Below are 13,382 nucleotides of genomic sequence, written 5' to 3' on the forward strand. Positions count from 1 at the left end.
TAAAAGCCTTGCCTTATTTGACTGATGGGATCTCTCTGTGTAGCAGTCTTTGTCATAAGTTGGTATGTCAACTAAAGCACCAAGTGAACTTGATGAGATGATTGTGTGTGAGCCTAACTGCCCCTTTAGTTTCTGAACAGATTCTAAGACATAAACCTGTTGAATTGTTATCCACACCCCACTTGTCTGACTATTTCCTTGCAGAAAAATATATCTGAAGCTTGTTTACCTGGGAAACTGGGATGGAGGAAGGGAACAGAGGTTTGTATCAGTTATGAAGATTGCTGCTTATATTTATCCTTTCTTGATGTACTTTAATTGTAGCTGGACCATTTTCCTTTGAACTGCTTTTGCTGCTGAATGTGCTGTGAAGAGGCGCCTGTATTTTTATTAGTGATGAAATATTTCTGAGCTCGAGGCCTAGGAAGTACATATATATCTTTAAAGAGTACCTTGTTTGCCTTTCTTCCTTTCTTTTCTTAGTCAACTATGTTATCAGCTGATTAGCCAAACAAAAATTCTTGAGTCAGTGGAACATTTAGAAGTCTTTGCCTTGTATCCTCATTGTTAGAATCTGTTCCAAGCTAAAGGCCTTCTTAGCATTACTTCTGACCTGACAACTCTTGAAGCGCCATCTACAGTATAATGTGTTAAGTATTGCAATTATTTTCTGTATTCTAAGGACAGCATTACTGCTAGAAATAGACTGTAGTTTTTTTTTTATTTGGTATAAGATGGAACTGGAGTAAGAAATGATGTAAACCCAAAAGCATAATGCTCTAACCCCTAAAGTACTAGATGTGTAAAATGTCATGTTTTTTTTTGGTACTTGCGTATTATCACAACCACATTTTCGCCCTGATGCTGGTTGCTTCTCCTTGTCGCAACTGGGACCAATGAAGTATGAGAACCTCAAAGGCATGTTTTCTTTAATGTGTTATTGTTTTTAGGATGGTTTTTCACTTCAGTGGCTGAAAAAATAAGGTTTGAAAAATAGGTTTCCCCATTTACTGCCAGCATCTCAAGATGTCAGTTAAGAAAGTCCAACGTTCCACTTAAAACGCATTCCACGTTCTCAGCCTTTGCCCTGAGAACGGAAAGCATCAGGAAAGAAAAGCAAAGTGGTACCCAGTCTAACTTCTTAAAAAAGTAATCGGGAAGGGTAGACTGTTAAAACACGATCTTGGTGGTGGGTTTGTAAAACTAGTAAGGGTTTGCACATGTTAGGATTTCTGGCTAGTGTGCTCAAAAGCAGCTAATTAAAGTGTGTGTGTGTGTGTGTGTGTGTGTGTGTGTGTGTGTGTGTGTGTTTCCAACTTCGTAAGCTATGACTGCCCACACTCCTTTCAGGCCAACTTACGTATATACAGACAGCCACTGGGATCGCTTGCTGAATTCAATGCTTGATGTCTTTCAAGCACGCTAACCACAAATCCTCAAATTTGAACCCTTACTCATTTTAAAAAGTCACCACCAACATCCCAGAAGAGTTTTTTACAGTCTACCCTTCCTGATTACACTTCCTTTTCATTGTTTGGGTAAAAGAGAAGAAAGTCCAGCACGTCGGAAAATGTGGTTGCGATAATACATAAGTACCTTTTTTTTAATATATTTATCTAGTAATATTGAATCCTTATCCAATAGAAATGAGGCTTGGGAAGTAGCTTTCTCACATTTTGTGTGATAGAGATATTGATTGATGCCTACAATGCTAATTATGCATATAAATGCTGTCTATCTAATGGAGATTTATACAAAACAATCCAGTATCCTTTTTTTGGAACTGAAAACAGATTCATGGCACTAACTGTCTGCTTTCAGCTCATCTTTAAATGTATAGTAGACACGATGGAATGGCCACTGTACATTTGGAAGCATCATCATTTCTATATATCTTTTCTCTTGAGACGAATGACTAAATACAGGTCAAAAAATATTCTCCCATGAAATGTAAAATGTCCTTAAAAGAAATTTCTGCCAGTGGAGAAGCCAGGAGCCAGAAATAACAATTTGCCTTATCAGAATTTTAGGGGGAGGAAACAATTTTTCCTCATGTAGACCTCATCCTTTTCACTTAAAGAGATAGAGAAAAAACTTTTTTTTCTTTTTTTCTTGCTGTTTTGAACCTTTAGATACATGTGAAGATGTGCATCTCAGTGTTCTATCCACAGACTAATGTTGTTCAGTAAATGTACCATTTTAGATTTGTATAATTTAATGTTCTTTAAAATACTAGCAAACCATGTATAATTAATTATAAGAAGACTGCAAAAGGACACTTGGCAGATTAGATGGTGTTATTGAGGTACTTGCTTATGAAACTCTATTGAACTGCTTGGTTTATCCTTCACTGAAACATCTTGGTCCATCATAATCACAGAGGACACTGATGTAGGTACTGACAAAGGTGATGCTAAGGTTAATCCTTTTAAAACATCCAGTGAGTGACGAAAGCGCTTAACCTATTTTGTAATAAAGTGTTTCCATTCTGAGTCCAAAAGCCTGATGGCAGTTTGTGTTAAAGTTTGTCTATTTCTGTCGTACACTGTCTTTTTTTTTGTTACAAGGTTAAACCTTTTGGCAACACCAGATTAAGCGAGGAGTATTTTAATACTTTAAATAATGATTTCATATCCATTCTTTTGGGGATTGTTGGCAATGTAGGGCTGTCCTCAATTTCAAGTAGAAAATGTGGACCTTTCATTTCTTTACCACTTTAGCAGCTTCCTTATACCTTTTCTCCTGAATATTATTAGACTTCCTGAATATAGTTTTCAAGAAAAAAGTATGGAAGTTTAACAGAAAATTAAGAAACATAGCAATCTTTTGTGGTAAATTTCAAACTGTTGCCTACTACAATAACAATAAATTATTAATTGTTTTGACTGAGGGCTTTATAGAAAAATAAATGACCTCTATACAGACAGAATTGCTCCATCATCAAAGCAGACTGTGAACCACTCAAAGGGTAAGAATAATAGAAAAAACTCCTGGCAGTGCTGACTTGTGTGGGACCCTTGCACAACTCTTTTCTACCAGCATTTGAAGGCATGCTGGCATAAGGCTATCTCTGATCTTCACTGGGACTGAGACATAGTTGGAGAAATTTCTGGCTAGGAGTGAAAATGGATAAGGTGGATAAAACCTAAATGTGTTAAGAGTTATTGTTATGGTGATGCTCCCCAGAGAAAATCGAAGAGCAGGAAACGTGCCCTATATCATGGCTTGATTTCTACTAGTGTGTATAAATACAGCTCTTGAGTCAAGTCATAGAAAGAAGCCATATGCCTAGTGGGACCAAACTAGTTAAAAAAAGGTAAATGAATAATAAAAAAAAATTGAATAAATAGCCCCTTTACCACAGAAATGAACACTTCTCATACTCCAAACAGTCATAAGAATAAAATAAATAAACCATGCTAATTAAGTCAGTTTTCAAAGTATAATTGCAGTTAGAAATTTTATTTTTCAAAATTTTAGTAAGCATATTGTTTGAAACTGAATTATCGGAGCATTATAGATGTTATTTTTGAACTAGCTGGAAGGAATATTGGTTAAAGAATCTGCATACTTTTTTTACTTTTGTGTGTTTATGCTGCTGTTTTTACTTCTTTAGGCAGAAAGCTACAAAAACAAGAACAATTCAAAGCCTGAACTTCTCCTAAGTGCAGTTGAACTCGGTGGCAAAATTGTGAAGCAGGGCTATCTACTGAAGCAGGTACGAGACTTATACAAATGTTCTGAAGATGATATAGAAACATTTATTTGTCAGTGCCAAGGTTGCTTTGTTGCCACACAGCATCATTCAGTTTCAGTAGTTGGCATTATCAGTTCAGAGTGCAAACAGCTTGTAATCTGATATCACATGTAACAGTTGTAGTGAGGGAGTGATGATTTGTTTGTAATTATATATCATAGAAGAAAATATCATTATCATTTTAAAATGCTGGCTCATCATTTTGGTGATTGTAACATATTACATTTTAGCATACTTACAACCTTGCCTTATAACAGGCTTTAATGAGCATTTTCAGTATTTTGCTTGCCTCATGACAGGCTTTAATGAACATTTTCAGTATTTTGCATGTAAATTGATTTTGCACAGTGATTGTACCATCCCCATTGTTTTATACTGTCATATTGTCCTAGTTCTGCAACAGCAGATGTCATACTCCTGAGATGTTTATAAAAATGGCTTTCAACATTTTCCCCAGCTTTTAGTATACTTTCAGCGTGATTGCATTTCATGGAAAAAAGTGGTAAACATAATTAGTGTCTTGTTTGAGGGGTGATTTTTCACAGTGAGTGAGAATTTCTAAAAATCATTTGGCTGTGAAAAAAGGCTGTTACATTCTTCAGCTGGCTTGAAGAATGGTATGTTTCAAGTAAAAATATTAAAACTTGCCAGGGCCTGAGGATACATTTGTCATCTAAAGCAAAAGCTTATACTCAAATACGTTTGTTATGATTTGTGAGTTAAAGCATCTGGTGAGTCTGTTTTTAATTTACAGGTACATTAAACAGTTAATGTAGCTTCCTAGGAAGTCCAAATGGATAAAATGTTCCCAGAGAGGAATCTTGACAGCACTTCAATTTACTACAAATTGAAGACATTATAGAGCTTTATAGCGGACCGGAGTTCCACTGTGGCGACCCCTAACCAGGAAAAGCCGAAAGAAACAACAATAGAGCTTTACAGCACACAACTCCCACTATGTTAAGCCCTCTTAAAGTGCTGTCCTGCTATTGCTATAACTTCATATATTGCCATATGTAATATTCCCATTGCTTTATAGTAATGGGATTCCATTCAGTTTCACATAGTATACAAAATATCCTAGTACTAAGTATATGCCATTTTCATAGGTTCTTACTAGGCAAGCAAACTGTGCAGCTATATGGACATTAGCCGTGCAAGTCCGAGTTTAGACTGGGTGGATTTGACAGCCTTGCTCGACAAAGGCCAAACTGCTTATCCAAGAGTACACTTGTGAATACCCATGCAGTTGCTAAGGTTGAACTAGGGGTAAGCCAGCATGAAAAAACATTGACATGCCAATGGAGTTTGTTTCAATGGTAGGGAATTCTTTAGCTGAAGAATCCTATCTCTCCAAAAAGTCTTGTTTATGTTTTAATGTGGACTGAGGCCCCTGGAGCAAGTGCTTTTTGTATTACCAGTATTTCTGAGGTGTAGAGGGGTATAGTAGGACAGAATTTTAATAGTGCATAAGGCAAAAAGTACAGTTTTGTACCTACCATAAATGTAGATGTTCGAGTGCTAACACAGCTGCAGTCATAACAGATGGGTTCTCCTGCCGTCAGGCGGGTCCTCGGTCGGCCGAATTCCAAAGTCTAGGTCCGGCGTCGGTTGTCGTCGCTTCTTCCCTGATGTCAGTGCAACAGGGGTATAAAAGAACCAGCCGACGCCATTTTCTTCAGTTTTTCGTGCCCCAGATGTCAGGTGCCCCCAGAAGGAAGGCAATACATAAATTTGTGTAATAAAGCAATTCCATATAATCAAAATACAGTAGTTACAAGCAAATACACCACAAATGAATACCCCAATCAGGTTGTATGAGGAGGTGTTAGCCAAAAGGCCTGTCCCAAGAGGGGAAGGAGGGAGGGAAACCTGGACTGCAGCTGTATTAGCACTCGAACATCTACATTTATGGTAGGTAGAAAACTGTACTATGTTCATCGTGCATACAGCTGCAGTCATAACAGATGGGTAGAATCCCAAAGCTAAGAAAGGGGTGGTAGGCACTAGGTGGAACTAGGAGGAGCCAGGATGCCCTGCAAGACTGCAGTGGCAAAGCCTGCTCTAGTTTTGGAGTATAATGGTAGGTGGTAGTGCTTGGAGAAGGTATGCACAGAACTCCAAGTGGTTGCTTCCAAAATATCTTTGGTAGGAACTCCTCTGAGGAAAGCTGCAGAGGTAGCTGTGGCCTTGTGGAGTGAGATCTGATGCCTGCAGGTACAGTTTTACCATGAAAAGAGTAACAAAAGCGTATGCAGTGGGCTATCCATTTTGAAATTGTCTGTTTGGAAATTGGTTTCCCTTGAGCTCCTATAGCATAGGACACAAAGAGCTGTTCTGATTTTCTGAAAGGCTTTGTTCTGTCCAAATAATAGCAGCTGTCTGTGGATGTCCAAGGAATGTAGTAGTCTCTCCCTTTGTTTTGAGGATTAGGGTAAAAGGTAGGTAAGTGTATAGCCTGATTCAAAGCTACCCTGGATACCACCTTTGGCATAAAGGACGGGTTGGTTTGTAAGGAAACTCTGTCCTGATGGAAGATGATAAAGGGCTGCACAGCCATGAGGGCTTGTAGTTCCGATACCCTATGAGCTGAGGTGATAGCCAGAAGGAAAGCTGTTTTCCAGGACAAATATTGCAAATCTGTTGAGGCAGCTGGCTCAAAAGGAGGCAAGGTCAGCTTTTCTAGAATGAAATTGAGGTCCCAAGCAGGTATTGGTTGTTTCCTTGGGGGTTTTATATTCTTAGCCCCTCTGAGGAACTGTCTTAAGAGGGTGTGAGAGAATAAAGGTGGATCAGTGTTGTATTCTGCAGAAATGGCTGAGGCATGGATTTTGATGGAGGAGAATGAAAGTCCACTGCTTAGCAGCTCAGCTAGATACTGTAATATTTGAGGTAAAGAATCCGGGTTAAGGCAGGCCTCAGAGTACACATCATCTAGTATGTCTAAGACAGGAGGTATAGCCAGAGGCCTGTGCTGAGGTAGCAAGAGAAAATCCCTAAGCCTTTTCTTGGAATCTGAGTACTCTTGGCCTTCCCAGTGGAAGTGTTCCCTTAAGGTATGCAAGGTTTCCCCAAATGAGTAATCCTCTGGGGGGGAGACAGAGGGAATGGACTCCTCTGCATCAGAATCTTCAAAAGGGGAGTAAGAATGTTCCTGTTCATCAGAGTGCTCTGAAATAATGGAGGCCTGGTCAGAGGAGGGGGATTCTTCCTCCACTCTGGTCCTTTTGTCCGGGGGGGGGGGGGTTGTGAACCCTTGATAAGAGTAATTAAATCTTCAGCCATTTTAAGCATCTGTTTTTTAGGCATGGGGCCTGGAGAAGGGCCCTGTATAACCTGTCTCTTAGAATGCATGGCTGCTTTAGACTTAGTGAAAGCCTTGATGGAAAAAGAAGAGGAAGGTCTGAAGACACCTTGAGAGGAGGCAGACCTGTCTACATTTTGAGATTCACCACCAAGAGTGGCTTTGGTATCTGTAGTCGGGGTGTGGGCCGAGGAGCCTGGGACCTCGGGCACAGAAGACACCGCCAATGAAGTGTCGTCGGTAGGCAGGGGCTGCGTAGGCGCCTCACTGAGAACCGGACCACCTGTAGTCGGCTTTGGCGGGGTGTCGGTAGAGGACGCTGACCTCGTGTGTCGGTCCTTATCTTTGCGTTTTTTAGACAAAACTGGAGTCAGAGTATCCGACATAATATAGTTAACTTTTTTGCCAAAATAGTGCTGGGCGAACTCTGCCTGATGCTTAATAGTGCGTTTGTTGAATGTAGCACAAAAACGACAGACCGAGACGTCGTTGTCTGGGCCTAAGCAAGGAATGCAGAGGGAATGAAAATCCTTATGCGGTATTTGCTTCCCACATGAAATACAATTATTAACTTTGTCTGACATTGGTCTGAGGCAAGAAAAGTTTCCCCAACGGGTGCCAGCTTTCAAGAAGACTTAGGTTGCAAAATTTTCGTAATTTCAGGAGCTGGCCGACGGCACTGCAGTGCTTCTGCTTGCACCGCACAGCAAGAAAGACTGAAGAAAATGGCGTCGGCTGGTTCTTTTATACCCCTGTCGCACTGACGTCAGGGAAGAAGCGACGACAACCGACGCCGGACCTAGACTTTGGAATTCGGCCGACCGAGGACCCGCCTGACGGCAGGAGAACCCATCTGTTATGACTGCAGCTGTATGCACGATGAACATCAGAGATCACTATGTAGGAGCTGGTGTCAGACAGAGAAAAATAAGAGTCAGTCTGGGTAGGTAAGGGAACTTAGTCCTTTGATTTTTATTTGTTAGAAAACTTTGCAGCCTAACCAGTTGGACAAGGTGTTTGGAGAGACACATTCCAAACAATGTGATGTGTTCTGTGATTGGCCTGATGAGGAGAAGAACATAGAGGGTTGAAGCCTCTTTGGATCTGGATGATATACCTTTGGTAATTAACTTGGCAAGGTAGGAGGATTTGTAACTATAACTGGTAGGCCTTGACTGAAGGATAGTTTATCGATGAAGGTACATTCTAAATCTGACTGTGCCATTCTTAAGTTGGACCCCATTTATGTGGTAGTCAGTAGGATGGGCTTCTTTCCCAAAGAAAAGTACACTATATGTTTTGGTGTTGAGCTTAAAATCACACTTAGTAAACCAAGTACTGGTACTAGCAAGCCCCCTTTTGGAAGATATACCCCCCTGAGGGAGTCATTAATAGCATCCTGTTTACAGCATCAACAAACCTGATTAGTGATAGAACTTTGCAATCTGCTTTCATATCTGAGAAGTAGATGCTGAAGAGTAATAAAATTGGGACAAAAAGGGGCACAGGGTGGCTCCAGCTGCTGCAAGTGTCGGGTCAGATACATTCGAATGGGGCATTGTACTCAATCATTGGTCTGATGAGTGATGAGTATAGGGAGACTATGACCTCCCTTGATCTAGATGAGAATCCCTTCATGATAAGGTGGGCAATGTAGAAGGTCTTCCTAACTACTTTAGCTACATGGGTGTCGAATGACAGACTACTATCAACCTGGGTCCCCAGGTCCCTGATAACTTCTTCTGTCTCAGTGGATTGCCACCTATTTGGTAGCTAGGGGTAACCTTGTTTTTGGTATGACTATGCATTTTTGGCATTTAACTTTAGGCCATGGCTCTGGCACCAGTTATCCGTCTGTGAGACCCTTCTGAAGGATATCTGTGTCAGATGTGTTTTCTATAGCCAGTTTGCAGTCATCTGCAAACTTTGTCAGCCATAACCCTCCTGTGTTTGCTTGTACAAAAGTAGATGCCAAACAAGAGTGGGCCCAGGACTGAGCCCTGTGGTACACCACTTGTGACAGGCTTTGAGTCTGACATGGCGCCAGCAACTCTGACCCTGTGGGTTCTGTCACTCAGCCAGTTTGCAACCCATCTTGTGATGTATGGGTTAACATTTAAGCTGATGAGTTTCAATGATACCCGTGGGGTATTGTATCAGGCCTTCAGATCGAGGTAGGCTGTATGGACTGCCTTTCTCATCAATGGCTTTGGTGACTGTTTAAAAAGTCAACCAAGTTTAGAAGGCATGATCTTTTGACAAAGCCAAACTGGGATGGATCCAAAGTCTGCAAATTCCTATGTCTTTATTTATGAGGTCCATTATGATCCTCTCCATGGCTTTGCAGATAAGGCTTGTCAAGCTAATGGGCGGTAATTTCCAGGGTCGGTGGAGGCACCGCCTTTGTGAAGTGGGACCACAGTTGCAGCCACTGGATCCAGAGGTAAGACTATGATTAAACAGCTGTCCTAGCTGTGGGTTTAATTCCTCGTTGAGTTCGTGGAGCACACAGGGACACCATCAGGTCCCATGGATGCTGTGTTTTTGCTTTGAGAGCAGTTCTCACTTTGGAGATGTTTGGGGGCTGCAATCGCTTGGTATAGATATCTCTCCTTGGGGAGAAGTTTGCACTGAACCTGTCAGCCAGTATGTTGGCAATGTCTGTAGGATCAGTAATCTTCACATCATTTTGAACTAGTTCTGAGCATATCTGGGAGTTTCCTAGGTTTCTAATATAAAAAGGCCTTATGATTGTCTTTTGAGTCTTTAGCTATTTTCTCAAAATTTGCTTTGGATGATTTTATGAGAGCTCTTAGTTTTTACTTATAGTGATCAAGGGTGTCTTACCTTTTAAGGATTTTGCTCTATCTTGTAGTAGCTTCCTCCTTTGTTGTAGAGTTTGTTTATGGCTGGGGTCCACCAGATGCGCTTTTACAAAGAGTCTTTGTTTTTGGGATTGCCTTATCCATGCAGTCCTGCAGGTGCTGGTAGAAGGCATTTGTAAGTGATTCAGCGGCTTGAGTACTGTTTTCCCTCGGGGCCTTAAAGGAGACCACACTAGTCTTTAGAAGTGTGAAGTCGCGAAGTTCTTTACTGTGGTCTTTTATTTCAGGTGGGGTGGGATGAGGACCTCCAGAGATTAGTTTGTGATCTGATCTCACCAGTGAGGGGTATACGGTGTTGAACATTGTGCTCCCATGTTGTGATGATGATCAAGTATGTTTTCTCCTCTTGTGGGATGGTGACTAGTTGTTCCATGGCATTTGAGTTTATGAATTCCAGGAACTTTTGGGCTAGGGTGTTTGGGCTTGAGTAGTGTTCCCAGTCTATATTAGGGTAATTGAAGTCACCTAGTATGATGGTGTTTGGTGATACATTTATCCCTCTAGTGTTTTCAGGAAGGCCATGTGAGGTTCCTGAGTTTGTGAGGTGGCCTGTAACATGCTACAATTTGCAGAGCAGTCTTGCCTATGGTTAATTGCACCTGGATGGTCTCCGATGCATGTCCACCAGTCTTGAGGTGTGGGTGTCTTTGATGAATATGGATACCTCCTTTCTTGGTATTGTCCGGATTTTGGGGCGAGCATGATAAGAGGTAAAACCTGATAGTGCTGGGGTGCTCTCAGGAGCCTTGAACCAGGTTTCTGTCACTGCACAGACATCGATGTTCTCCATACTGAGAAGGGCCTCAGGCGTGCATTTTGAGATTTAGACTTCTGGCATTGAGCAGCATTACCCTTAGTTTTTCCTTTTTGTGTTCTAGGGTGGTAGGTTTAGAATTTGAGCCTTGCCTAAAAAGGCACTATGGGTGGCAAGAGCCTTTGCCAATATCCGAATCCCAGGGTGACAGGTGCAAGCCGCCCTCAGCGTGGCTTGTCCAGCATGTCATCCCAGGCAGACAGACATTGGATCCCCTTTGAATGACACCAGAGTTTAAGCCAATTGTTAAAGCTGATCATCTTATCTCTGTATTGTGGCATCATTCTTGGTGAAGGTAGGATACTGCTCAAGGTCAGGGTCATACCTGCCTGGGCTACATAATCAGAGAGCTCCTCAATGTCTCTTTTCATGTAGTCCAAGGAGTCGCTCAGGTCGTTTACACCAGCGTGGACAATGACTGAGTCATATTTGTACCTGCTGTTGAGAGACCTGAGTGCTTTATGTGCGGATTCTAGCCCGACAGGCAGCTTACTGTGACCTTCTCCTTACTCAGTCTGGTGGCGGCGCAGTGTGTCTGACTATGGAGTCACCAATGACTAGTGTGTCTGGCATTGTGTTTGGCCTTAAGGGCTGTGACTGTTTGACACTCTGACTGTGAGGTCTATGTGTTGCAGGTGTTGTGTTCTGAGGTGGTGGTTGTTTGGGTGTCTGCTTTGGTGGCCTCTGCTGTTTTGGTAGATTTTGATCAGAGCCGCATATGTCTTTGTGTGCTTAACTCTGCCTGATGCTTAATAGTGCGTTTGTTGAATGTAGCACAAAAACGACAGACCGAGACGTCGTTGTCTGGGCCTAAGCAAGGAATGCAGAGGGAATGAAAATCCTTATGCGGTATTTGCTTCCCACATGAAATACAATTATTAACTTTGTCTGACATCGGTCTGAGGCAAGAAAAGTTTCCCCAACGGGGTACTTAGCTTTCAAGAAGACTTGGTTGCAAAATTTTCGTAATTTCAGGAGCTGGCCGACCCGGCACTGGTGCTTCTGCCGGGCACCGCACAGCAAGAAAGACTGAAGAAAATGGCGTCGGCTGGTTCTTTTATACCCTGTCGCACTGGCGTCAGGGAAGAAGCGACGACAACCGACGCCGGACCTAGACTTTGGAATTCGGCCGACCGAGGACCCGCCTGACGGCAGGAGAACCCATCTGTTATGACTGCAGCTGTATGCACGATGAACATCAGAGATCACTATGTAGGAGCTGGTGTCAGAGAAAAATAAGAGTCAGTCTGGGTAGGTAAGGGAACTTAGTCCTTTGATTTTTATTTGTTAGAAAACTTTGCAGCCTAACCAGTTGGACAAGGTGTTTGGAGAGACACATTCCAAACAATGTGATGTATTCTGTGATTGGCCTGATGGGGAGAAGAACATAGAGGGTTGAAGCCTCTTTGGATCTGGATGATATACCTTTGGTAATTAACTTGGCAAGGTAGGAGGATCTTCTAACTATAACTGGTAGGCCATGACTGAAGGATAGTTTATCGATGAAGGTACATTCTAAATCTGACTGTGCCATTCTTAAGTTGGACCCCATTTATGTGGTAGTCAGTAGGATGGGCTTCTTTCCCAAAGAAAAGTACACTATATGTTTTGGTGTTGAGCTTAAAATCACACTTAGTAAACCAAGTACTGGTTCTAGCAAGCCCCCTTTTGGAAGATATACCCCCCTGAGGGAGTCATTAATAGCATCCTGTTTACAGCATCAACAAACCTGATTAGTGATAGAACTTTGCAATCTGCTTTCATATCTGAGAAGTAGATGCTGAAGAGGAATAAAATTGGGACAGAGCCCTGCAGAACACCACTAGTAACGTGTTTTAGATGAAAATGTACCACCTACTCTTAATGTGCATTCGACTGGAGGGCTAGTTTGCAACACAGTGGGTGACATGGGGTTTATGATTAGATTAGAGAGTTGGTTAACATCAGCATAGTGAACCATATTAAAGGCTTTAACGAGAGCCAAGCAGGCAGTATGGGCAGAGTGGCATTTATGGATGTCATCCAATACATTTTCAAAGAACTCTGCTTCATTAAAGAGAAAATATGTATCTTTTATGAAGTTGAATTGATTAAGGTTGAAGTTGTGTAGGTCCTGTTTTACTTTTATGAGGTTGGTAAAGAATATTCCCTGATTTTACAGATGATGCTGGTAATGCTAATAGAACAATATTTACCAGTATCTATGGTGAAGCTGCCCTTGAAGTGGCACCATGGTGGCTGTTCTCCAGACATCAGATCCATAACATATATAGAGACCAAGGATGAAAATATTTGGGTGGAATCTCCACCCCCACTAGATGTAGTAATGGAACCAGGGAAGGAACCATCTTAGACTGGATTCTAGTCTCAGACCCAACAAAAATCTAAACAGCTCGTACCCTCCCTAACTCTGTAAGTGATCACTTTCCTACCTTCATTACTTGAGACTAACCCCCTTTCACAAAAAGACATAACTTCAAACATGTCCTATCCAAATTCAACCCCCACACATTCAGCAATATACTAAAAAGCATAAATTGGAATAACCTTAAAAACTCTCTCCCTAGATGACGCCCTGTACTGCTTTAACCCTACCTTTCTAAAAATATTAGACAGCCTAGC

The 13,382-nt window shown here is 41.7% G+C and overlaps 1 protein-coding gene across 1 annotated transcript in view; it reads left to right on the forward strand.

Annotated features, from left to right (window-relative positions):
• PLEK2 (pleckstrin 2) overlaps positions 1-13,382 on the forward strand; it is a 116,801-nt gene that overhangs the window by 62,771 nt on the left and 40,648 nt on the right. Inside the window, exon 6 of the mRNA XM_044074026.1 lies at positions 3,617-3,718. Within this exon, the coding sequence (XP_043929961.1) occupies positions 3,617-3,718 (102 nt within the window). The remainder of the gene's footprint in view (positions 1-3,616; positions 3,719-13,382) is intronic.

The sequence above is a fragment of the Protopterus annectens genome, chromosome 6.part0, assembly GCF_019279795.1.
Source record: "Protopterus annectens isolate FY-2018-M chromosome 6.part0, PAN1.0, whole genome shotgun sequence".
NCBI classification, from domain to species: domain Eukaryota; kingdom Metazoa; phylum Chordata; order Ceratodontiformes; family Protopteridae; genus Protopterus; species Protopterus annectens.